Genomic DNA, 23,391 nt, shown 5'->3' with positions numbered 1-23,391 from the left:
TGTCTAAATAAACTTACCTTAATAACAATAATAAAAAAATTATTATTATTAATAATAATAATAATAATAATAATAATAATATTCTATCAGAAGTGATAGTCAGACAATGTGAATCTGTGTGTGTTGAGCAGATGCACAGATGCACAGGCTCCTCTTTAATAAGAGGCATCTGTGACAGGGGCAAGGCACACTGACGGTTCATTCCAGTGATGTTAGCTTGCTATCACGCTAAAGTGCTACAATGCAGTTCATTTCAGTGATGTTAGCCTACCATCACGCTAAACCAATACATTTAATCTCAGTAATGTTAGCGAACCATCATGCTAAAGCGATACAATACATTTAATTTCAGTAATGTTAGCATACCATCACGCTAAAGTGCTACAATTCACGGCATTTCAAACGGCAAACCTCATTCAATCAGTCGCAAAGTACATCAAGCATATGTCTCTGGTCACTTAATCCTTGTGCTTTTAGTGCACACTGCCATTAAGGCAGGCAACCTTAGAATAAGATGAAGATAAAGTTAAAAGGCCGGCTGTACTAAATTCTTTATTTAATAATTATTCCAAAATGATTTCGGGGCCAAGCGTTACTTAACATGTAGGCACGCAAGAGGGACTGAGCTGATAACGTTGCACAACATTGTCTGTCCTACATTATATCTAAATGCCAGATGGCCACCTGATCCTAAACAGACTTAACCTGCTCTGTGTGTTTACTGGTCCTGGATCAGACAAGCCACCCGCTGTCTTGAATAGTCTATATTCCTTCTGTCAATTCCTTACTTCCTTTCTGTCAAAAACAAGCAAGGAAATGAAAACTGTACAACGCACATTTGTTTAGTGCAATGGATTCTGGGGTGGACTCCTTAGGTCTACTGGGAGCCACTACTTAAGAAAGGTCTAGTTCATTTTATACCATAAGAAAGACTTTCCTAATGGTAAAACTTTAACATATTTTGCGCAATACCGCCTAAAATGTAGCGAGAACGGTGTGAATCATGTCATCCAGCGCAAAGCTGAATCTAACTTTAGATGATGACAATAACCCCCAATGGGAATGAAAACAGGCACAGAACACAAATATATATCTTAGATCTATTTTTATTACTGCCACAGACTGCGGGGATCACTTAATCGACATATTATTCCAAAATAAGACAGATTCGTTCGTCATATCTCATTGCGCCGCATGGTAATTAACTCAATCCGCTTCTCATAAATGCATTTTCCATTAAGACAGTCTGAAGTGTTTATTCCCTTAACAGTGGATTGAAACGGCTGAATGGGCAAGAGGTTTCCCATCTGGGAACCACATAACATCTCACTCTGTTTGCGCGAGGGCATGTTTCTCTTGCCGTCGCTAGTTTTCGAGAGCCCTGTCGCGCTCTGCAGCCAGCGGAGGCTACCCTGGCTGCTGCGGAACCGTGGGGCGGGGACAACCCGGGGTTCCGCGGAAACTCGGAAATGGAAGAGCCGCTTGCTATTCTTATCTCCCAAGGAGGGCAGAGCAGGGCCTTTGTCTGCAGCGAGCTAATTATTCAACCCACTGAGGTTTTCGCATAGCTGGGAGACGACTCTCCTTCTCCCCCTTCATTTTCCTTTATTTGCCCCTGAACTTTGGGGGCACAAATAGTGCCAAATACAGACCAGCAGCAAGAGAGCACACAACGGGGGATATCTGATTAAGTACGAGAAAGAGAGGAAGGAATTAGAGGGGTCATGTTGGGAAAGAAATTGACAGAGTACCTGTGTTTCTTCTTCACACAAGACACACAGCGAAAAGAAATATGGCTTATGTAACAGTGCGGGGGGAATATAAAAGCAATATAAAAGGAGAACGGCACTCTGAACAGTGTGGGATTTGTGTCTGTTTGGACACACCAAGCCCTTATCGATCAACATTGTATGGGCTATGCACTGGCACCACAATTATTACTGTAGCTGTCACATAAGTGTTTATTTTCTAAAAAAAAAAGAAATGTTAATAAATTTAATGTATATTTTAATTTATTACAATAAGATATAAGTGGCAGTGGGTTGTGCCTCAGGTGGGTATGGTACAGAACATTACATTACATTTATTTGACTTTATGCTTTTATCCAAAGCAATGTACAGTAAGTGCATACCAAATGTCACAAGAATAACTACAGAACACTGGTCCGATTCTCATCAAGTTTCAGTTATCCATAGCCATGAACATCAAGCCTAGTTCATGCACTAAGCATAGGCTAAGTCAGTAAAACTATGTCAAGTCAAACTAGAAGTGAGGACGGATATGATAGAGCTACAGCATCAAGATGACAGTACAAGTGCAACACAAGTGCTAGATAAAGAAACAAGTGTAACATGAAAGTGCTAGAAGATCAAGATACAAGCATACAAGTGATATATGAGTGATCTTAGGTTGGGAGTAAACCTGAAGAGGGGTAGCATTAGAGTTAGTCAAGGTAAAGTCTGAAGAGCTGCGTCACCAGACCATGGTACAATATGAGCAGGGACTGAGTGGTTCATAGAAGAATGGGAAGTGCGTTCCACCACTGGGGAGCTAGGGTGGAAAATATCTGTGGTCAGAACGTGCGAGAACCATTCAAGCAGATGGAAGGAAGTGCAAGTTGCACCGCTGCAGCAGAGTGGAGCGGTCGAGGTGGCGTGTAGGGTTGAATTATGTCCTGAAGGTAGGCAGGGGTTGTCCTGGTGGCTGCAGAAGCCATTGGAGTGAACTCAGCAGGGGTGGTGATATGTGAGAACTTGGAAACTATGGAAATTACCATAGTCTGGTCAAGTATCTGGGTGAAGTACCCGTAAGCACTTAACCAAAATTCTTTTTGGTTTGATTATTGGGAAAGGAAACATGGCTTTCATTCACATCCCCCAACCTTTCCTCCTAAGTATACTGATACGTATGCTGCACCACGTTGATCTGATCTAATAAGGCTGCATAGTTACCAGGGTTGGGGTTGATTTCATTTTAATTCATTCAGTTCAGGAAAGGAACTGAAACTGGAATCATGAATTAAAAATACCCGTAATCTCTATGGGGATTTGTGAATGAATAAATTAGATTTAAAAACTGATTTCAAAACCCTGAGCCACTCAAGAGTGCCACTTCCTGTGGTTTGTAGGACTTTTTTCTCCATTAGTTAAAACTGGGCAAAAACAGTCATTTAACAGGCCATCAAAATTGGTAAACTAGTTTTGACCCACTGGAGATACAGCTGTCCTCTCTCTCGAGTTGGGCACTGCTTCGCTAGAGAAGGTATGGGCCGAGAGAAAGATATGATAACTGAGCTTCATAAAAGCTGATGACAGTCATTCACTTACACTACTTTAGTATTACCGCAGCACTAAAACTAAGTTAGAGAATGATATAACACCAGGTCCTGATATATTAGGTATGTGGTTTTTCTTTATGTGGTATTCAGTCCATAATGTAAGATGCTTTCATACCATATATGTATGCACAAATACATATACAGTACACACACACACACACACATGCACACACACACACACACACACACACACGCATACATGCTCGAGACAGAGCTCTATTTGTCTTATGACACAAGTACACAAACATGGATATCCCATTTGCCCTCTGTTTGTGTCCGTTTGATAAACTGTTTGTTTGAGAACACTTCCCCATTGCGGCCTCTTTCGGGTTCTCGTGTAACACGACGGCCCGCATTAAACTGGCTGACCTGCAAAGCACCCGGCGGAGTGGGAGTACTGTATTACAGCGAGGGCAACGGGCCTTCGGTGGGAGCGCGGGGGAAAACGCGCTGCTGTAAAATCCACAGCCACGTCCCTCTAATCCAGTCCCTCAGACGTGCGTCAGCAGGAGGGAGCCGAACAGACGGACTGCCGAGTGGACCTCGCGTAGATATTTGGTATGTAATGCGTCCCTGTCCCTCTCAGCGACAGGCACCGGCGTGCGTCCATCCCAAATATGGCCTGGGGAGGCTGGACACCGACCCCCCCCCCCCCCCAAACCCCCCCGCCCCCCACAGTGCGCCTCCGCCCCTCGTTTCAGCACGTGTTCAGATTTAATCATCCAGCTCTCGCCGCCGCGCTTTAAGAGCTGGAACAGCTGTCCTGCTTTCATCGCAGCGAGCGGAGACAATGCTCTGCTGGTTGCTAGGTGACCGTTGCTCTGCACTACAACTACAGGAACAGTGCGGCACACTGGTGAAAAAGGTCCTTATACTCGATTCTAAAGGGATGCTCATACTGGCATCTGGTCAGGCCAAGCACCATATACCATGTGAAGTGCCATTAATCAGCATTAACATTAAAATACATGCTTGGGGGGGGGGGGGGGGGGGATAAAATATCTAGCTAAATTTTTTGTCAAATATAAAGATCTAAGGATTTTGAAGCAGTCACTTAACATGCTTAGTTTTCCCTTTTAAAATTTTCACCTAAGTATTTATACATCGGATATGAATTTTTCTCCAGAATGCTAAAAAGTCCTTATCAACGGCCCTAGAAAGTGGATTTTCCATTACCAGAAGCCATTTCCTAACCAGCGTGCTAGCTTCATTTTTGGGGGTGGAGTGTTATGGTACGTTGTCTTGTGGAAAAGAATGATCAACGTACCACCACATTCCTGATACATCACAAACACGTTGATACAACAATGTAATGCCCCACAGGCCTGCATAATCTTACTCTAATTGAGAGAAAATTTCAATGATATTTCATTTCCTCTGGGAATTCACTGGGTTAACATATGCTACCGTGCCACATCTGGCACGAAGTGAACCCTCCGCTCAGCCAAATCTTCAGCCGCTATGAACATTCAAACTGCAACGCTGCTGAGTCTCTTTTCAGCATATCAGCGTTACAGCACTAGATCCAATGCTGTAAGAAACCAACAAGCCAAAGACACTGTACGGATATAACTAATTCATCTACTGCGATCGCTCTTAATGTATTCAAGTGAAAAACCTTTTTTCTTATACAGGCAACAAAGGCTGAGGCGTGGTCACATGCTTTATGCATCTCCTGTAAAGGCTTTCTCTGCTACAGAGAAGAGGGAATGCTGGACTCCACATGGACTGGCTATCTGAAATCAGTGGAGAGACTGTGTGGGTCTGCAAGAGCAAGAGGAAGCATTAGAGGACAAGGGAGAGCAGAGGAGAGAAAAGAGGAGAAGAAGGGAGGCAGGAAGAGAGGTAGATCGAGGGAGAGAGAGATAGATTGAGGGAGAGATAGAGAAACAGAAATGCGGGGGAACACATAAATAGGTAGTGTATTCTCTTGCTCAATCTATCTCTCTCACTCTCTCTCTCTCACACACACACAAACACAGGCACAAATACATACACACACCCTACATACTAGAGCCCTTGCGGCGTATGCAGACGGCGAGGCACACGCCTGCACGCTGGCCAGGGGAGCAGCTGCGTCTGTGCGGTCACACAGCCTCAGAGCTCGGCAGAGCCGGGCGTTATGTAAGAGCGCAAAGCTTTTCTCCCACTCCCAGAGCACTGTGGGAAGGACAGGGCCCGTCCCACCCTCCTGCCCTGCTGGGGGGATCTGGGGAGAAGGCACCTCATTTAACGTGAGCTAACGGCTCACGCTGCATTTAATCCCAGAATACTCTTTGTCCTTTTCTTTTTCAGGAGAGAGTATTGTGTATTAATAGTAGGTGTACTGTATAGGACATAAATCCAGGTTTTTATGTCAATGCAGCAAAATATGAATTTGGAAAAGAGGGAGAGAGAGAGCGAGAGAAAGAGAAAGAGAGAGATTAAGGTCAGCTTTGGCTGTGCAGACAGGACCCGATGCCTGCCGTAGTCAGTGAAGAGAGCACTAAAGCCATGGGCAGTGTGCTGAAACAATGGCAATGCAGTGCTGTTACACAGGGGCCACACTAATGAGGGGCCACACTATGAGGGGTCGCACTGACGAGAGGGGCCACATTAATCAGGGGCCACACTGATAGGGGCCACCCTGATGAAGGGTCACATTGATGAGGGGCTACACTGATGAGGGGTCATACTGACGACAGGGGCCACACTGATGAGGGGCCACACTAATGAAGGGCTACATTGATGAGGGGCCACACTAATGAGGGATCACACTGATGCCATGGGCCACACTGATGAGGGGTCACACTGATGAGGGGCCACATTGATGAGGGGCCACACTAATGAGGGATCACACTGATGAGGGGCCACACTGATGAGGGGCCACACTAATGAAGGTCCACACTGAGGAGGGGCCAGGCAGTACAAGCCTGGAAAGGTAAGGCCTCTGCTCACAGCTGTAGAGTAGGTGAAGCCAACATAGTTTTCCTTTTAGATTCCCTGATTGGCCTGAAGCTGTTCTCTGAGGTAATAAAAATGTAATTTTCTCTCACTCTCACACACACACACTCTCTCCCTCTTAGCGATAAAGTGTTCAGCGCATTGAAGCGGGCAGTTGGGTTGGGCCTGGGGACTGCAGAGTAAAACAAGCAGAGGAGATTGTGTTCTCCCTTCTATTCCCACCACAGTAAATGCTAATAAATGCAGGTGACTGCAGCAAAACCAGCTCTCACACGGGGCATGGCATACTCTCTTTATAAAAATCTGCCATCTCCAATCCCACCCAAATTTGGAACGTCCAATTTACAAACTATGTTCGTAATGTCCAGTTCCAAACTAGGAACTTGCGGTTCTCCTCCGAAACATACAGTGCCAGCCAGCTGCTTTGTTTCACACTGCAGCCACAAACTGCACACGCAGAGTGGGGGTGGAGGAGACCCAATGATACGCTTGCGCGCAGAGCGAGCAACGGGCACCCGGACAGCCAACAGGGGTCATGCAAGCAATGAACACTGCTATCCCTGTCGACTGAATATATCCTGACTGGATATATCCTTCACACATATCCCTTGAGTGATACAAAGCCAATTGTGCTCCACCCCTGCACCAGCATGGGTTGGATTTGATCCAAGAACATGGTGCTCACTCATGTGTGGCATTTACTGAGTGGGCTACCCAGCAGCTACCATCCTCTCTTTCTTGAAGTTGACAAAACCGGTTGCTAATTTAAAACTGAGTCAAATAAGCAGTTGAAAGGGTAGAATGAAATCAAAGCAGAACTAGTGCAAATGACAGTTTCTCAACAGACCGCCTTAGATCTGACGAGCCAATAACAAGGCGGCTGACACCTGTCCACATCTCTGTCCCCAGCGGACACCCCAAGGACGTCACTAGTCACCTTCGCTTTGCGGTCCATGGGTCTGGCTGATACCAGAAGTGGTTGCGGAACCATGTTGCGGAAGTCCGCGGCTTTCCCCGCGTGCGCGGTGGGTGAACGTCAGCTGCGAGGCGTGGCGAGACCCCGCCCTCCCGCGTGCGCCGCGTTTCCGAGGGGACGGCGGGCCACAGCGCTTCTGGAAGCGGGCCTGGTCGGGTCCCTGATCTGATTAATGTGGCTTGTTAAAGCGGCGGTGCCTTTCTCCCGACCGGCTCCACGTCTCTGGCCAAAACTCTGCCGCGATCCATCACCACTGCCCGGTCATCCGTGCCCCCATAACAAACACCTCTATCAGCCTCCCGCTACGAGCCGCGTCCACATAACCTCCACAACGCCTGAGTGCCCACCTCCGCCGCCGTTTATGGGCTCTGATCGCTCAGCCCACCGGAGACACGGGGACGCCCTGCCAAAATATTTATTAATGCGAGCAAGAGCGTAACGGAACAGGAGCCTCGCATACGATGGAATTGTTTCCAAGGAGCTGGCAGGGTGGGGGAGGGGAGCATAACTGCTGTCCATCAATCAGCGCCATCATAAACACAAACACCAAGCTCAACTGCCCAGAGCGGTCAGTAATCAACCCGTCATAAACCCAAACACTAAACCTAGCCCCGCCTCCCAGTCAATCAAGATCAATACCCAATCATCCTAAAGAAACACATTTTTATCGACTTGCACTGAAAGACCTGGCAGGCTGGTAGAGTAGTATTGCACAGTGGAAGAGGAGCCATACTACTACATATCACAATCAGTACCGATCATCAACCCTGAGAGGGCTGTGCTGTACAGTATGGAGAAGCCCAACTGATAGGGCTGTGCTGTACAGTATGGAGAATCAAATCTAACAGGGCTGTGCTGTACAGTATGGAAAATCCCATCTGATAGGGCTGTGCTGTACAGTATGGAGAAGCCCATCTGATAGGGCTGTGCTGTACAGTATGGAGAAGCCCATCTGATAGGGCTGTGCTGTACAGTATGGAGAAGCCCATCTGATAGGGCTGTGCTGTACAGTATGGAGAAGCCCATCTGATAGGGCTGTGCTGTACAGTATGGAGAAGCCCATCTGATAGGGCTGTGCTGTACAGTATGGAGAAGCCCATCTGATAGGGCTGTGCTGTACAGTATGGAGAAGCCCATCTGATAGGGCTGTGCTGTACAGTATGGGAAGCCCATCTGATAGGGCTGTGCTGTACAGTATGGAACCATGATAGGGCTGTGCTGTACAGTATGGAGAGCCCATTGATAGGCTGTGTGTACAGTATGGAGAAGCCCAACTGAGAGGGCTGGGCTGTACAGTATGGAGAGGCCCATCTGATAGGGCTGTGCTGTACAGTATGGAGAAGCCCATCTGATAGGGCTGTGCTGTACAGTATGGAGAAGCCCAACTGAGGGGGCTGGGCTGTACAGTATGGAGAAGCCCATCTGATAGGACCGTGCCGTACAGTATGGAGAAGCCCATCTGATAGGGCTGTGCTGTACAGTATGGAGAAGCCCATCTGATAGGACCGTGCCGTACAGTACACCACCCTGCCTGGGCAGCAGGCTGCATCTCCACTTGCCGGCCTAACAGCTGGGATGCATTTTGGGGGGGGGGGATGCTCTGTGCTTTCTGCACAAGCACATCGCCGCCCTGCATGCCACATACGCGCCACTGTCAGCTGTTTCAGAAAACAATCTGGCTGCTGAGCTGTCATGTGCAGGGGGGGTGCATAATGCATCCTTTCCAGGGCACGTGCAGCGATAATCAGCAGCCAGCATCAGCGTCCCAGTCCCCGCTCTCCGCCGATTCCACGTCCCTTACATCAGCGTCATAAGTATGCTGGATCGGACATGAAACTTTAATGTTGTGGCGAGCGGCATCTTAAATTATGCATGCAAATCTATTTGCTTGGCTGATGTGGGAAAGAAGGTAAAGCTGTGACAGGAAGTTAACCGCTTCTGTCCCGATCTGTGCTCAGCAGGATTATGTGTGCTCTGGATGTTAAAACAGTACTATTGACGCTTGTGAGACATTCAGTGAAAATAATAACCCTTCAAGGTATAAGATCACTAATAGGTGATTAGAATGTTCTTAACTGAACATTCTAAAGCTGATGTAATAATCACTACTGGTTACTGAGGGCAACTTACTCCTCAATGGGTTAATGTCATAATATACATGTATATGCTCTGAATAAAATAAAAATTTCCACTTGGATGTAGAAGGAAATGTTAATATTTTGGATTTCCGCACACTGGTGTACACTGATGCATCTGTGAAAAAGTCTGATAAATCGGATTTTAGAAACTAGAACTTTGTATTCAATTTATATATACATTACATTCTCAATATACAGAATATACATTATGTCAGAACTACTTAAATTCTTCCAGGGAGGACATTGGTCATTTATAATTCATATTAATAAAGCAGCAGCACCAAGGTACAAGAAAAGTAAACAGAAACAAAACACAGTGCACATGCTGAAGTTTCCAGGTGGTTCAGCTCACCATGATAAACTGTACCACGGCTTGGTAGTGCACACTTCGCTATGCATGTTGCATGCAGGGGGAGGTACCTTGCAGTTTGTACTGTCCTTATTTACAGAAAAACTCTCTGTACCTTCACGCCTTTTAGGCCATGGACAGAGATTCAGAGTGACAGACACCATGATAAGAGATTCAATGTTATTACAGAGAGAGAATTTCTTTCCCTCTCATTATTTCTTGCTCCATTTAGCAAGTGCTTGTCCAGTAAAATCAGACTCTTCTCTCATGTAGTTAATGATACATTATCTTGTCATTACTGGCCACATATACAGTAGCAGGGGACACAGAGCTACTGTACCTTTAGCCTTTTACTTTTTACCCGTTTTAGTTAACAAGACGATGCTGTAAGCATCTCTGATGAGAACTTTTGCTAGGTTTTCAATAACAGATGTATACAGGTGGATGCACTTCATATGTTTGATTTAAATAGCCTTTTAGTTCTGCATCAGTGCCACCCCAATAAACAGACACTGATTACCATTATCAGAATAAAGTATAACCATCTCAGCCAATACCCATTATGTTATTCGATACTTGACAGTTGTTTAATTGGTATAGAGCCCTTATACTCTGTAAATATACCTTTCTGCTCCAACATTTTTCCTGCCTTGCCAAATCATGTTCTGCATACACAATCTTATCACCCACATTTTTATTTTATTTATAAGAATAGGAAAGACTTATTTGCTTATTCACATACGGCTTGACTGGCATTAACAACAATTACATGAGGAATTTCAGCATATTTCAATTTGTATGATTATACTGCATCAATCGTAGTTAACGATAGAAATTTAAGCTTGGAAAGATCAAGCGACAAAGGCCATTCACAAATATATAGCTATTCTTCAATTGCTAAATAAACATAAAAAAACACTAATGAAATACAGCTGCATTTTCTGTCAAACATGAATGTGAGTATTATTCCACATTAAGGGCATAACCTACAGGCAAATGTTAAAACCTCAGCGTGTCCATCAGTGTGAGCTAATGTGTGCATGCCAGAGCAGACGAATGACCTCGAAAGCCCCCAAGCATATTTCTATCAATTTCGCCATAGTTTTCAGGAGACCATCAAGTGAAGCGTCCATCTTAGTAAAACCAATCTAGGATGTCAACCTGTGCTTTAAAAGCAGCCCTTTACATAGACCTTACCCGCTAGGTGTATACAGTCTGTATTCCGTCCGGAACATTCCGACACCTTCTTTTGGGCTATATAGGCACGCAGTATAAATATTAGGCACGCAGTACAAATGAAAATGTCCGTGGTCCCAGCTTCAATGGTTTTACAAGCACCAGAGCTGAAATCAGCCCTGTTCACATACACTACAATATCATAAAAAGGGTCCTGTTCACTTTTTGGAAAAATAGCACTGTTCTGGGATCAGCTTCTGCCCAGTTTACAGCAAAGGCTCACCATAACTACAGTCACTATAATGACAAAGTTATAACTTCAACAGTAATAAGATCACAGACAGCAGGAAATGCTCAGACAGGAAATGAAGCCTTATCCTTACCTCAATGAGGAAGTCTCCGGTTCTGAGTCCCGCCTGCCAGGCGACCCCACCCTCGTCCACTGACTCCAGGTACTGGAGGGCAGGGAAGGCTGGGGTGGGGGTGAACTCCTCGATGGGTGTGTCGGCTTGGGGGTAGCAACCGAAGCCAGAAAGAAGCCAGAGACAAACAGGGTGTGATTAATGCTGGGGTGCAAGTTCACAGTTAGGGTCAGTGCTTTCACAGAATAGAACCACAACCGCCAAAAGTGGAGGCAAGGCTCAAATGTGCTCAGGGTTTGGCTTCTAAAGTAGCGCAGACTAGTATACATGGGTTTGCAGTAAGAGGCATGGGCAAGGTGGGGATTTTATGAATGTGCTCTGAACAGAAGGTTGTGTTTCAAAATGAATCCTCATCCCAAAGGCTGGAGCATATTACGTATCCAATAAAAAAGATGGATCTGTGTAATGATCTATTGATTCTGTGTTGGACAAATGGGCAATGTGGCCCCTTCTGCATGCTCCTGTTTATTTACGAATAGCATCAGACACTGGGAATCAGTGTCTGATGCTATTCTTATCACTGGGCTGTCAAGATGATATGATGGCCTACCACAGCTTCCCCACCACACCCTAAATCCCAACCGCCACCACCACCACCCTAGACAATGATATTCAGATTTTGTCCTCTTGGCTGCAGGAAACCAGAAACCAGCGGTGACAAATGACAATTCAAATAAATCACTCTTTTACTCTCCGGCTATCAAAACAAGGGGATCACTGGGCCCTGTGGCTGAGTTGGCTACACTGGGCAACTGCAAAGGTAATGCGGGGCAGTCTAAAATATTCTGTTTTATTTTTTTAATTTTGCCATGTCGCATTCAGTTCGACCCTAGGAGGTGTCTCCCCATCTCAAAACAAAAAGCCACAATGACTGCGAGAAAGCAAACATCCCTTTTTTCCTCATCCATGGTACTGTATCTGAAATGTGAAGAACTTGTGGATAGTATACCATGAGACACCGCAATGAAAGGTGTATTTTTAGAGTATGGGTTAAACCATGTATGAGATTTAAACAAACGCAACTGATTTTTGAGATGCTATTTATAAAACCAAATGACACAGCACCGTGGGAAGCAAGGGCATTAAGCGATGGTATGAACAGTCACCACACACTTATCCAGCAACATATTCAGTTATCTTTTTAATACTGAAGGAGAGGCGAACATCAATGAGATCTGAACACAAGAGGGGATGGGGGTGGAGGCAGCTCACTTCAAAGCATGTTCTGGTCACCATTAACTATTTCAATTGCATTTTCTTTTAAACTACACACCAGAGTAGATGTTAAAAAGACATCTTATGTGAACTAAAACAACGAGCAAAGAAATTACACAATTTGATTTAACTGATTTCACATTTGGCAGGGTGGGGATCTGAGTCAAATGCAAACACAAAAAGCAAAGAAATAAAAACAGACGCACAAGCCATCGCATGCATTTGTTCATCTTCAATAAAGACGAGGAAACATGCAGCCAGTGGTGTAAGGGGAGCGGAGAGCTGTACTAAACACAGCAAAAGATCGCAGTGGGGAGAAGGAACGGCTCCTTACCTTTGGCCCCCCGCAGCACAAATCCAAACCCCTCATTGTCTTTCTTCTGCAGAACCACGGTCTTCTCGTCAACAACGCAGTCACTGTGGAGAAAATTCCGCGCATAGCGCCCGTTATTACACCCCATCATCCTCATCATGGCCACAGCTGCTCGTCCCGAGTGGAGGTTCATCATGATAGGCGCCGGCCGCCCGGGGAATTAATCATTTATTCAAATTAACACTGTGACAACGCTGCCAGCCCGGCGACCACTTCCCACGAAAAACACCACCACCTCTGCAGCTGAAGACGGAGTTGTCACCCGGGGAACGGCATACGGAGGCCTCATCCGGCGATACTGTGTGACGTTGGAAAGCATAACCGACTAAATAAATGATGAAATCAACGAGAAGAATCTGGGTAGCAAAACAGAATCCCGGCGAAAAGCACGCGCAGCACAGACAGGAGCGAAGGCAGCATCAGAGCGCATGCAGGGAGGCTGGGAGGCCGTGCGTGAACGACTGAATGACTGCGAGTTTTCCCGTCATCAGCAGGCTGGATGTGGGAGATTGAGAGGCGCAGTCTGCCTGGATTTGAATGGCATTTTCATTAATTTAATCCTCAACGGTTGAGAAGGATACGTATTACTCGAGCAGACCGCGGGCAGAGTCAGATGAAAAACGAATCCTTTAATTACGATGCTTTCGTCGTTGTCATTGCTCCAGTCTTTATTATTTTTTTTTCCAGTAATGCAGTCGGGGGGTTAATATTTTTGGTTTATTCTTTTAAATCCATCGTCCCTGTCCCCCGTCCTCGCAAAGATTCCCGGCGCGGGTAGAAAAAAATAGTGTCAAAGAGCAGAAGCTTGTTTTTCCTGAACCAAAATCTCTTGCGCTCCCTTTCTCTCTCTCTGGCGACCTGTTCAGTTCTGCACGCTGCTTGCAGCCCATATGATCGTTTTGACAGCCCACTCAGCTAATAGCGAGCATCTTGTCTCAGCGTCAGCAGCCACGCTATCCCCCAGCGATGCGCGTTTACATAACTCAATTTAGAGTGAAAAGCGCGCAAAACAATCAATCTAAAAGTAAACAAGTGAAAACGTAAATATGAATTAAACTGTAGGATTAATAAAAATGAATGGGGACCGCACATTGCATGGAAGCTCATGGAAAATCCCAGAACATATCGCGAATATCTTGACTTAAGATATAACATGGATGATAGACTACATGATATTGCTTTAAGCTTATTCTTACAATGAAGTATATCACAACATGCATACTGTTCTGAACGGGATCCTTTTTAATTAAGAAACAGAATTTTCTATTTAGACACGGCAACCAATGAGCTCCACGCTGCCATAATATCAGTGGTATTTACATTTGTCTGAATGTTGCCATTTTCGTAGTGCTAAGAAAATCATAAGTCGTATTTGCATATCAGTATATCACAGAGGTGATAAAACACAATTGATGTTTTACCCATAACGTTAATCGGAAATCATCCGGTTCAACAAAAATAAGGTTCCCTTAACAAAAAATGACCATTTCAGCTATAAGCACTCATGAACCCCTTCTATAGGAGTTTCTGTAGACTACAACGGACATGGGCAAGATATAGCCAACAAGTGTTTGGTAGCTCGTTGTGATTGCTGTTTTAAGCATGTGGACGATTATCAGTAAATTGTACGACGGGATACTTCGCGCATATTTCCTTTTTAGTATTCCTCCCTACAAAAAAAAAAAATATATTATAACGAGAAACACATTTAAATGTAAGTTTTTGTATTCACGTCTTTTTTTTGATGCTGTAGGATTCAATTCAAATGTTTCCTGCGCGGCTGATTAATATTATTACAGCACAATACATTGTTCATTTGTTATCAGATTTATAGTAGCTTGCTAGCCTGATAAATCATTCGTCTTCTAATTATCTGCGGAGCAGCATAGTTTTGGGTTTGCGGCCAGTGTTAGAATAAAACATTATTACTGTCCAAAAATTCTAAGCGGAAACGCGTTTTTGCATGCCACCTTGGTGTGTAAGATTGGTGATTGGTGTGTCCAGTATTTCAACAATTGCTGTAGATTTTGGCCTAGTCATATTTCCTTTCCATAATAGGACTACTGTAGCCTACCCACATAGCCATAGAAGACCAGTGAGCTCCAGCCTGTCTTTGATAGCACTCATGCATTCTGTAATTGCTTTTCCTGACTTATTTCGTCTTGATATTTATGTAGACATAGAAAGGATCTTTCCGCTCAAAATGACTGAGGTGCTTTACGTACTAGTAGGCATGTTGGAAGTTTGCAGCTCATGTAAAATTAAAGGGGAAACTTCAGTTGGTGAAAAAATCATAATTTTTCTAAAGCGCCTACAGAGCTATGACACTGCACTTAAATTTAAATTCGAGCCTGTTTTAAATACTAAATCCATAATGATATTTTGCCGAGATGTGGCACAAATATCTGTTCCAATACAAACCACTCATATTTTGAAATAGTCCCACATTATTTAAATAGCTATGCTCTGATAGTTTGTAATATATATATTAGTTTTGAAAATATATTCTACTGACATTAAAAATTCACCTGTTTTACGTATTTTACGTAAAACAGCAGACATTAACAAATCATGCAACGTATGAATTGATCTTATTACATATGTTGGTATTTACTACAATTTAAGAGTGGAAACATAAATACTGTACAAGCAAATCCAGCAATTTCTCAAAATGGTTCAAGTAGAAAACAATTATGACTCCATCAAAGTCACTGCATCACACTTTAAATCAAGCCATTAACAAATTAAATCTAAAATAAACTATCATTCTGCAAAGCCCTAGCAAATAAATGTAACAGACAATGCAATACCCAGAGGATAGCTTTGAATTTCAATAGGTCTCTTTGGGGAGTCACAGCTCCAGTATATGTAGCTTTGATGGAATCTGTGTACCAAGAACTACATGCTGGGTCAAAGGTATCTTTTCATCTTAGAAGATGGGGCAGCTTCTGTGAAGTGGAGCTTCTATCGTTGGATTGAAGAGCACACCAGTCAGCCGAACGATAAGGTGATAGGATGGAACGCCTGGCAAAGTTTACCCAGATAATGTCCTCCACTCAATCTCAGTCATGCTGTACTGGCTTCTGGTGAAAAAACTGCTGCTTTTACAGTTAGCACAGCTGCTATACATCTCGCACTTGCTATTTTTGTGGTGTTGTGCAATAGATACAGAAGTTTTGCTTTGCTGTAAATGATTAAGTTGTAGTCAGCCATTTCTCTGCAATGCATAAAAAAGGATTTCTGGGGATGTCATGCAGTATTATTGGTCAGGGATGAATGTCTTGCTGTAAAACTTCCTTGAAAAACCTTTAAAAAAATTCACCCAGCAAGATTAATATCCTCTTCTAACCCATCAGTCACCCTTTATGGACACAACAAGCACCGCCCAACCAATGTGTCATCTCACCACAGTGCTTTTTTATAACGTTGCTGAAACAATCTTATAAGACCAAAGGTGAACCCAGACGGCCCCTTTCATAACTTCACGGTAACCTCTTGATATGGAAGGTCAGTGTTTAATTTCATGCACTCCATCACACTCTTGATGCTGAAAAATAACATTACATTTTGGCATTTAGCACTCTTATCCAGAACAACTTACAGCTTAATTCTTTATAGACAGAATCAACTTATACAGCTTGACATTTATACTGAAGCAATTCGGGTAAAGTACTGTGGTCAGGGATACAACAGCAGTGCCCCAGCTGAGACCAAAACTCGTGACCATTGACTTTGAAGCCCACTTTCCCAGCCTACACTGTCACTGTTATATTCCTGCAAAAAGTAAGAGGGAAAGCCCAATAAAAGCATTTTAACTAGGCTGTTAAATGGCATGCAAACGTTTTTCCAAACGTTATTCTTGCAGCATGTTTGGTTGAAAGCATCAGAACGTGTATGCCCTGTAATAAGCCTTTCCTCCCCTCCCCATTCAGGTTTATTACTGATTTACAGAAAACCGACAGCCAGGGATGTCCCCTTAGCTGGGCATCGCTGCTCTGACACTTCCACTTTGGCTGACTGAGTGATCTTAATGGCTTTAACATAGTTCATTTCTCTTCAGGAGGGAAACTTGGCTGAGCTCCCTCCCTGCCCCTAGCTAGTATTTCAGTGGGGCTTTCACACGGATGTCCATGACGGTGAGGGAAGCTCAGCCACGGATCTGTGGCACGTTTCCCCTGATGTCATTTCTCCTGTAATCCCTTTCTGGTTCCCGCATCTGAGCCCAGAGTGAGGATGCTGGGAGTGTGGTGTGAGTGTCAGAGGTGGCTGGGTCAGCAGTGCGCCGGGCAGGATGCTCGCCATGCAGTCCTGATCAATCTGGTCACGGTGCTAATGGATACAAAATGGCCGGTTGATAACGAGCTACATACAGCAGATCAAATCAAAGGTAATCTCTGAACACAAAATAGGATTTATATGCGTGAAAGTCCGCTCGTGCAGCCCTTGCGTTTATTTTTTACACTAATGAAAGCTTTGAGATAATTGATAAGACGATAGACATACAAAGGCCACACACACACACACACACACACACACACACAGACACACTCTCTCTCTGTCTCACCCCCCACCAGTAAACTTAAACATAAGCAAAGATTTAGTCAGATCCTCTTCTAATGAAAAGACATCTGATATATTGGGACAAAGGGCAGAAATGAACTTCTGTGGAGCTTTTCATATTCTACCTTTTCCTTAATCACGTCCACAGTGACAAATTAATTACTCTTAGTGGAAAATCTGTTGCCGGCAGTGAATGGGACTAAGAGTCAGGGCTCTGTCCACTGATGCTGAGGTGCGTTTAAGTTCAGCGAACAGAGGCGAATGTTTATGGCGAACATGTTTTCTTTGAACAGTTCAATTTGAACGGATTTTAAAGAACGTTCCAAATTGTTTGCATTAAACATAAACAAACATGGCGACGAGAGCGTCTGTACTCACAGCCGCTTCTGTGATCATCGATGATAAAAAAAACAATAGCTAGCTAGCAAATAATAATAACATTGGCTAGCATTAGCAATAACATTATTGAAAAAACTGATCACACTTAAGGGCATCTTAAATTGAAATACCCATCTGGGAACATTTTCCTCAGTCCAGCGTCCATTTTTGTTCGCCGCAAACTACCATTTCACACCGTTTGCTTATGTTCCGCAAACGTTCGCGGCGAACACAAAGCTAATGGAAAAAAGTTTGAAATAGTTTGCAAACGTTCGCCTTGTTCGCTGAATTTGAACGCACCTCTGGCATCACTTTCTTCTGTGACTTTCCTCAGAGTTTCAAATAAAATTGGTGAATGACACTGCAATCCAGTGTTGGAAAGAGAGCTTACTTACGGCAAATAGCCCCCTGACTGCACTAGGGCAAAATAAATGCACATTGTTTGCACTTCTGGCCATCATACCAAGTCTCTCTTGGAAAAGAGATTTTCATTTCAGCAGGACAAACCTGGTTTCAGTTACAGTATAGCCCCTTGAATTGACCACAAGATCAATAACAACCCCTTGAATGCACCACAAGATCAATAACAACTAAATCAGCACAGGTTATCCATACACTCGAGCAACAAAGCCAAAATATTTGCTGAAGGGAATGCTTTGAGGTTTTCAACCTTTTCTGATCCTGGGACCCCCCAGCTAGACTCAAAGGCATCCAGAGGACCTTCATCATAAGTTAAGAAGGGTTATGCTTTTTAAAAAACGTTTTACATTTGAAAATAGTTTCCTAAATATGCATATAGTCATGGTATATCCAGTCTTGCCCTGGACACTCTATAGGACCTTCAAGGACCCTCTGTTGAAATCCCAGGTTTAAATTATTCCTAAAACGAAAAAATTTGTCTCCCCCTCAACGTTCCCTCTTCTGTACTCTTCCACAGTTTTAACGCGGTGGCAAACGGCATACCCACAAACGCAGCAGAACAGACGCAGTCCCGATTCCTGTCCTCTGGGTCTCAGCGTTCTTATACGTGCAGAAAGGCCCTGTGATTTTCGCCGTTCCTTAAAGAGGCAGAATGTTTGCAGAGCGACGGCCGCCGCTATGGTCCTTTGATGGGTAATTTATTTCCTGGGATATGAAACTTGGCAAGGAGAATGAGACAATGGCGAGAGAAGGAACAGGATCACAGCAGCAATCAACACCTTGGGACACTGCCTGGGTGACAGACTGCATGAGCTCACACTGGGCGGGGAGAACGCAATAAAATCGGATTGGGTTTCTGGGTTCTTTTTTTGCCGTCGTCGTTCTTGCACTCGATCTATCTTCGACCGCTCTTCAGGGACAAAGGAGGGTCTTCGGCAGGAAGCCACTCGTTAGGTTTTCCCTCGTTGACTTTTGGTTAAATCAGGAGGCTCGCCTCTGCCTTTTTTGTAATTCCTTTAAAAGGGTGACGCCTTCAAATCCCAAGGAGACTCCATCGCACAAGGGCTAAATTGAAGGTGATGCCTCGGTCGTACGTCCTCATCTTTGAAATAAAATAAAGCGGTGTGTCTCCTCTCATTTCCTCCCTGTGTGTGACAGTTCCAGCCTTTTAAGGCTTCTGAATGCCAGATGTCCTCTTACCTTACAGATCCAAGGTACTGTAGGGGCCTTGATGGATGGGAGTGGCTTTCATCAGGTGGTATTTTTTATACCATTGACCACACACATATCACATTGGTCCAAAAAGCACAAGAACGGTGAGTAAGCACATTACCCAAGCTGCTCCTGGAAGCAATGTCACATCAAAGAGATATTTACATAACCACTCCTTCAATGGTACTTTGAAGGACATTTCAAGCTCCCATTTCACATTTCACATGATAAAGGCAATAAATGGTGAGGCCTTACCTTGATGCATCAAAGCTGTCATAAGACCCAACTGTGTAGTGTCTGAATAGTTTCCTCCTGTCCGATCTATCAGCTCTGGTTTCTGCGGAGACAAGAGGAGTCAATAATCAATTACTGACAGCAACCCGGTCATCCATCATCTTGATGAATTTTAACCGAGCAAATCAAACAGAATCAATCTGGCGTTTTCCGTGATCGCATCCCACCGGAACGGCGCTAATTTGCGGGACCTCCGTGCTGCTGCGAAGCGTCAATTACCAACTCCCAGAGCCAGGAGCTCTGGGTCTTTCCCCCTCTCAGGTTTATTGTCACCCATTGTGCGTGTAATACCAGTCACCTCTTTTGTCTTCATCAAGAAGCAAAACTGTTCTGAATGAGAATCGTTTCATGGGCTTTAGGGCGCAGCTCGGCCGAGTTTTGGGCTGCCAACGGACTTAATAAGCACCGGCTCGTTGGACCTAGAGTCAAATCAGTCATTCACCTCCACATTTTCACACTGCTTGGTGTACTGCAGGGGGCCCTACATATACAGTAGTACATGTTCAGATATTCCCATTTTCCAAAATTACGTCACGACTATACAGTAGCAACACTGTCTAGTTTTATTGATGCAGTGGCCTTTAAAGCCTGAGTACCGTGCAGCTAACCATCCTGAGTCAACAAACTGCTGGAAACCCCCAGAAGATAATGCTGTACTCTCTTTAAAACATACAGTGAGAGGAACCGCAAAGGTAAAGCAGAGGAGCCGCCTTTTAAGGAGACCAGGACACTTGACTCCCACACACAGAACAGAAAGCTGCAGCAATTGATATTCAAGAGTGGCTGGGAAGTATAAAACGAGAAAATAATATGCGACGCCCTGAGGAAAATTAAAAATACCCAGCGCTCATTTATGACATCAGTGAAAACAGAGCACAGGAAGTGAAAGAGTAACCCCATCAGAGCACGGAAGGGAGGAGAAAAAATAAGAATGTGTTTCCATGGTAGTTGGCTGCATCACATGCCCCAGTTCATCCACGACACAATTAAGTACACAGTAAAATGTCTGCTGTTACTTCAACTCTTAACAGATGACAATTGGTTCCACATTCCAGAGTGGGACCAAGTGTTATCTGTTAAGACTTGAATTAACACTGTTTGAGTTGAATTAACACTGGAATTTTTTCTGTGTAGGTATGACATCAAAACAAAAACGCCACATTGCGCTGTGATGCTTCGTCCTGTGGTCTTAGTGTCCACGTTACCCATTTTGAAACATTACACACTCTAGGTTCAAGAGGAAACCCCCCCCACCCCCCCAGTTGCAGTTCCAGTTGCCAAGAAATTATTTCAGACCCCGCGCGCATTGAGAAATTCCCTAGCGCTGACACCGCGTGCTGAGCCAGGGCCTCGGAAAAAGGCTCCGGGCCACTTCAGCGATGGGCGATTACCGCAATTGTACAGATGGGGCGGCGATGCTCGGCAGGTAAACGTGCGGGAAAAGAACAGGGACCATTCTCACATGGGAAAGGGGAGAGTGCAGAAAGAACGGGCTGTGCGCCGCCTGACGAGGCCGCGACCGAACAGCTCATTATACGCAGGCTCTGCTGGGGTCAACCTGACCCCTCAAGGGCCAAATCTAGCCCGTTGAGTAAGGAGCTTTCTCAGGGGAAAAGCCAAAGAGCTCAGCTAGGCCGCCAGCTGTTAACGCAACACACTGCTGGCGCAACGGCTATTATAACCCTAGAAATTCCGTTTGCAATTCCGAAGGGGTCAGGGGCCAGTGGTGCTCTGGGGAGGGCTCAAAAAATGAAACACTGCCCTAGTTATCACAACACGGTCCCTGGTGACATCTAATGTCCTTATAATGCTGTGTTTACACATTCACCACACATGAACACTGTTTCAGCATTAACAGAACATTGTGTGTCACATTTCTGCTGTCCGATTTGGGACTGTATATGTAAATAGCCAGATGGCTATGAAACCACTCGACTCAACAACTGATACTGATCTCGACCTAACTGGATCATTGTTTCTGACATATTCATATGTCTGTCATGAGAAATCTCTATCACAAGGCTGAACCTAACTAAGTGCTCCATCCTGCACTTATCTTCTAGTATAGCAGTAGCCAGTACAAGTGACAGGTGCATGAGTTTAATTTCTTTTTTGATAAAGTTCCTCGATTTTGTCCGAAGCACCACATCAGCTACCTGGAGCAGCTGTTCCTGCCAGTGAATTCAGTAGAGCGCGCGCAGAGCCTCTCTACAGACCGAGTAAAAAATAGGCTACTTGACATGCCGAGAGCCCACAGTACTGTCAGCGACCAGCGAATGCCAAAGCGCAGGGTTACTACTCTATGAGCTACGAGCTGCCAGCTAAATCAGAATGCTTTACCACATTAACAGTAAAATCAGACCAGTTGTGTTTAAGAAACACACATCACACACATCGGAAGCACTGGAAGAAAAGTCACTTGAATTCCACAGTGCCGGAGTCAAGTGAAGGTGCTTAAGTTGCCGCCAGTCACTTTCCCTACCCTGCCCACGTTTTCAATACAAAAAAATGTAAGACACGAGAGGAGATAAACAGCACGTAGCACAGCTGGTAACGCGCCACATATCGAGCTTGCATTCGCATTCCTCCGCTGTTACCAGCTCTGAAGAGTGACAGTACGGGGCTCATACAGTGAGCTCGCACAACCGCTCGCATTCTACAGTCAGCAGCACAGACAAAACAGAAACACGAGGCGCTGGGCATCTGAACCAGCCTGCCAGAGTAATACATTATACACTAACGTCATACACTAGCATAGTACACTAACGGCACACACTAACATAGTACACTAACATCACACACTAGCATTACACACTAACATTCTCAGACTCCCACCGCAGCCTCTAACCCCTCCTCTCAACCTTAGTGCCACATCCCCCAGCTCTCACAGCGCCGTACCTCCAAAGTGAACTTTCTTCCTGGACCTGGGAGCCTCTTCCATTTGCTCCTGCTTGTTGTCTGCCGCCGCGCAGTTGACGGCGGTGTCGCAGGCGGCCGGAGGCTCCATTTCCGCCGAGGCGAAAAAAGGCGCCGGAGAGCGCCGCCTTCCCTCGCCCCTCCCCCCCTCTTCCTCGGACCGCGGCGCCCGCCTAAACGCGGCCGGAAAGTTTGGAGCGCGCCAGAAGCGGCGAGCAAGCGGCCATAGCACGCGCTGCGGAAAGGCGAGCGAGTCGGCTGGTCTGAGCTGAGCGGAATCCTGTTCAGGCTCTCTCCTTAGCGCCGTGAGAGAGGGAAAAAAAAAAGTACAAAAAAGTGGGAGAAAAAAAAAAACCTATATCATGCCAAGGCCCACTCCATAGCAACCGGGTTGTACAGTGTAGAGGATGTTTCCATGGAAATGCATCAATCAGGAACGTCCATGAGTGTTGCACTGAAGGGTTTCTGAGAGAGCGGAGCAATTACGCATGCTATAATCGACCAACGGGGAGGAAGAAAATGTCATCTTGGTGATCATGACCACCACATTGCTAATTCTTACGGGTTTGCTATTTTAGGTGGCTCTGGATTTATTTATTTTTTTAAAAGGGACATCTCCGTTCATCCTTATAGCTCCCTTTCTATCTCTGCTGTTTCCACTGTTCTATGTTTTGATTCAAT

General features: G+C 45.0%; 1 protein-coding gene across 4 annotated transcripts in view; it reads right to left on the bottom strand.

The window, feature by feature from the left end:
* Positions 1-23,391, bottom strand: part of LOC135255285 (SH3 and multiple ankyrin repeat domains protein 2-like) — a 177,107-nt gene that overhangs the window by 42,759 nt on the left and 110,957 nt on the right. For all 4 annotated transcript variants that reach the window (XM_064336240.1, XM_064336239.1, XM_064336242.1 and 1 more), the window contains exons 14-16: positions 19,756-19,837; positions 12,892-12,974; positions 11,304-11,428 (exon numbers count right to left, since the gene is read on the bottom strand). In XM_064336240.1, the coding sequence (XP_064192310.1) occupies positions 11,304-11,428; positions 12,892-12,974; positions 19,756-19,837 (290 nt within the window). The remainder of the gene's footprint in view (positions 1-11,303; positions 11,429-12,891; positions 12,975-19,755; positions 19,838-23,391) is intronic.

Source organism: Anguilla rostrata, chromosome 5 (genome assembly GCF_018555375.3).
Source record: "Anguilla rostrata isolate EN2019 chromosome 5, ASM1855537v3, whole genome shotgun sequence".
Lineage (NCBI taxonomy): Eukaryota > Metazoa > Chordata > Actinopteri > Anguilliformes > Anguillidae > Anguilla > Anguilla rostrata.
The sequence above is the reverse complement of the archived record's forward strand: the minus strand, read 5'-3'. Positions and strand labels throughout refer to the sequence as shown.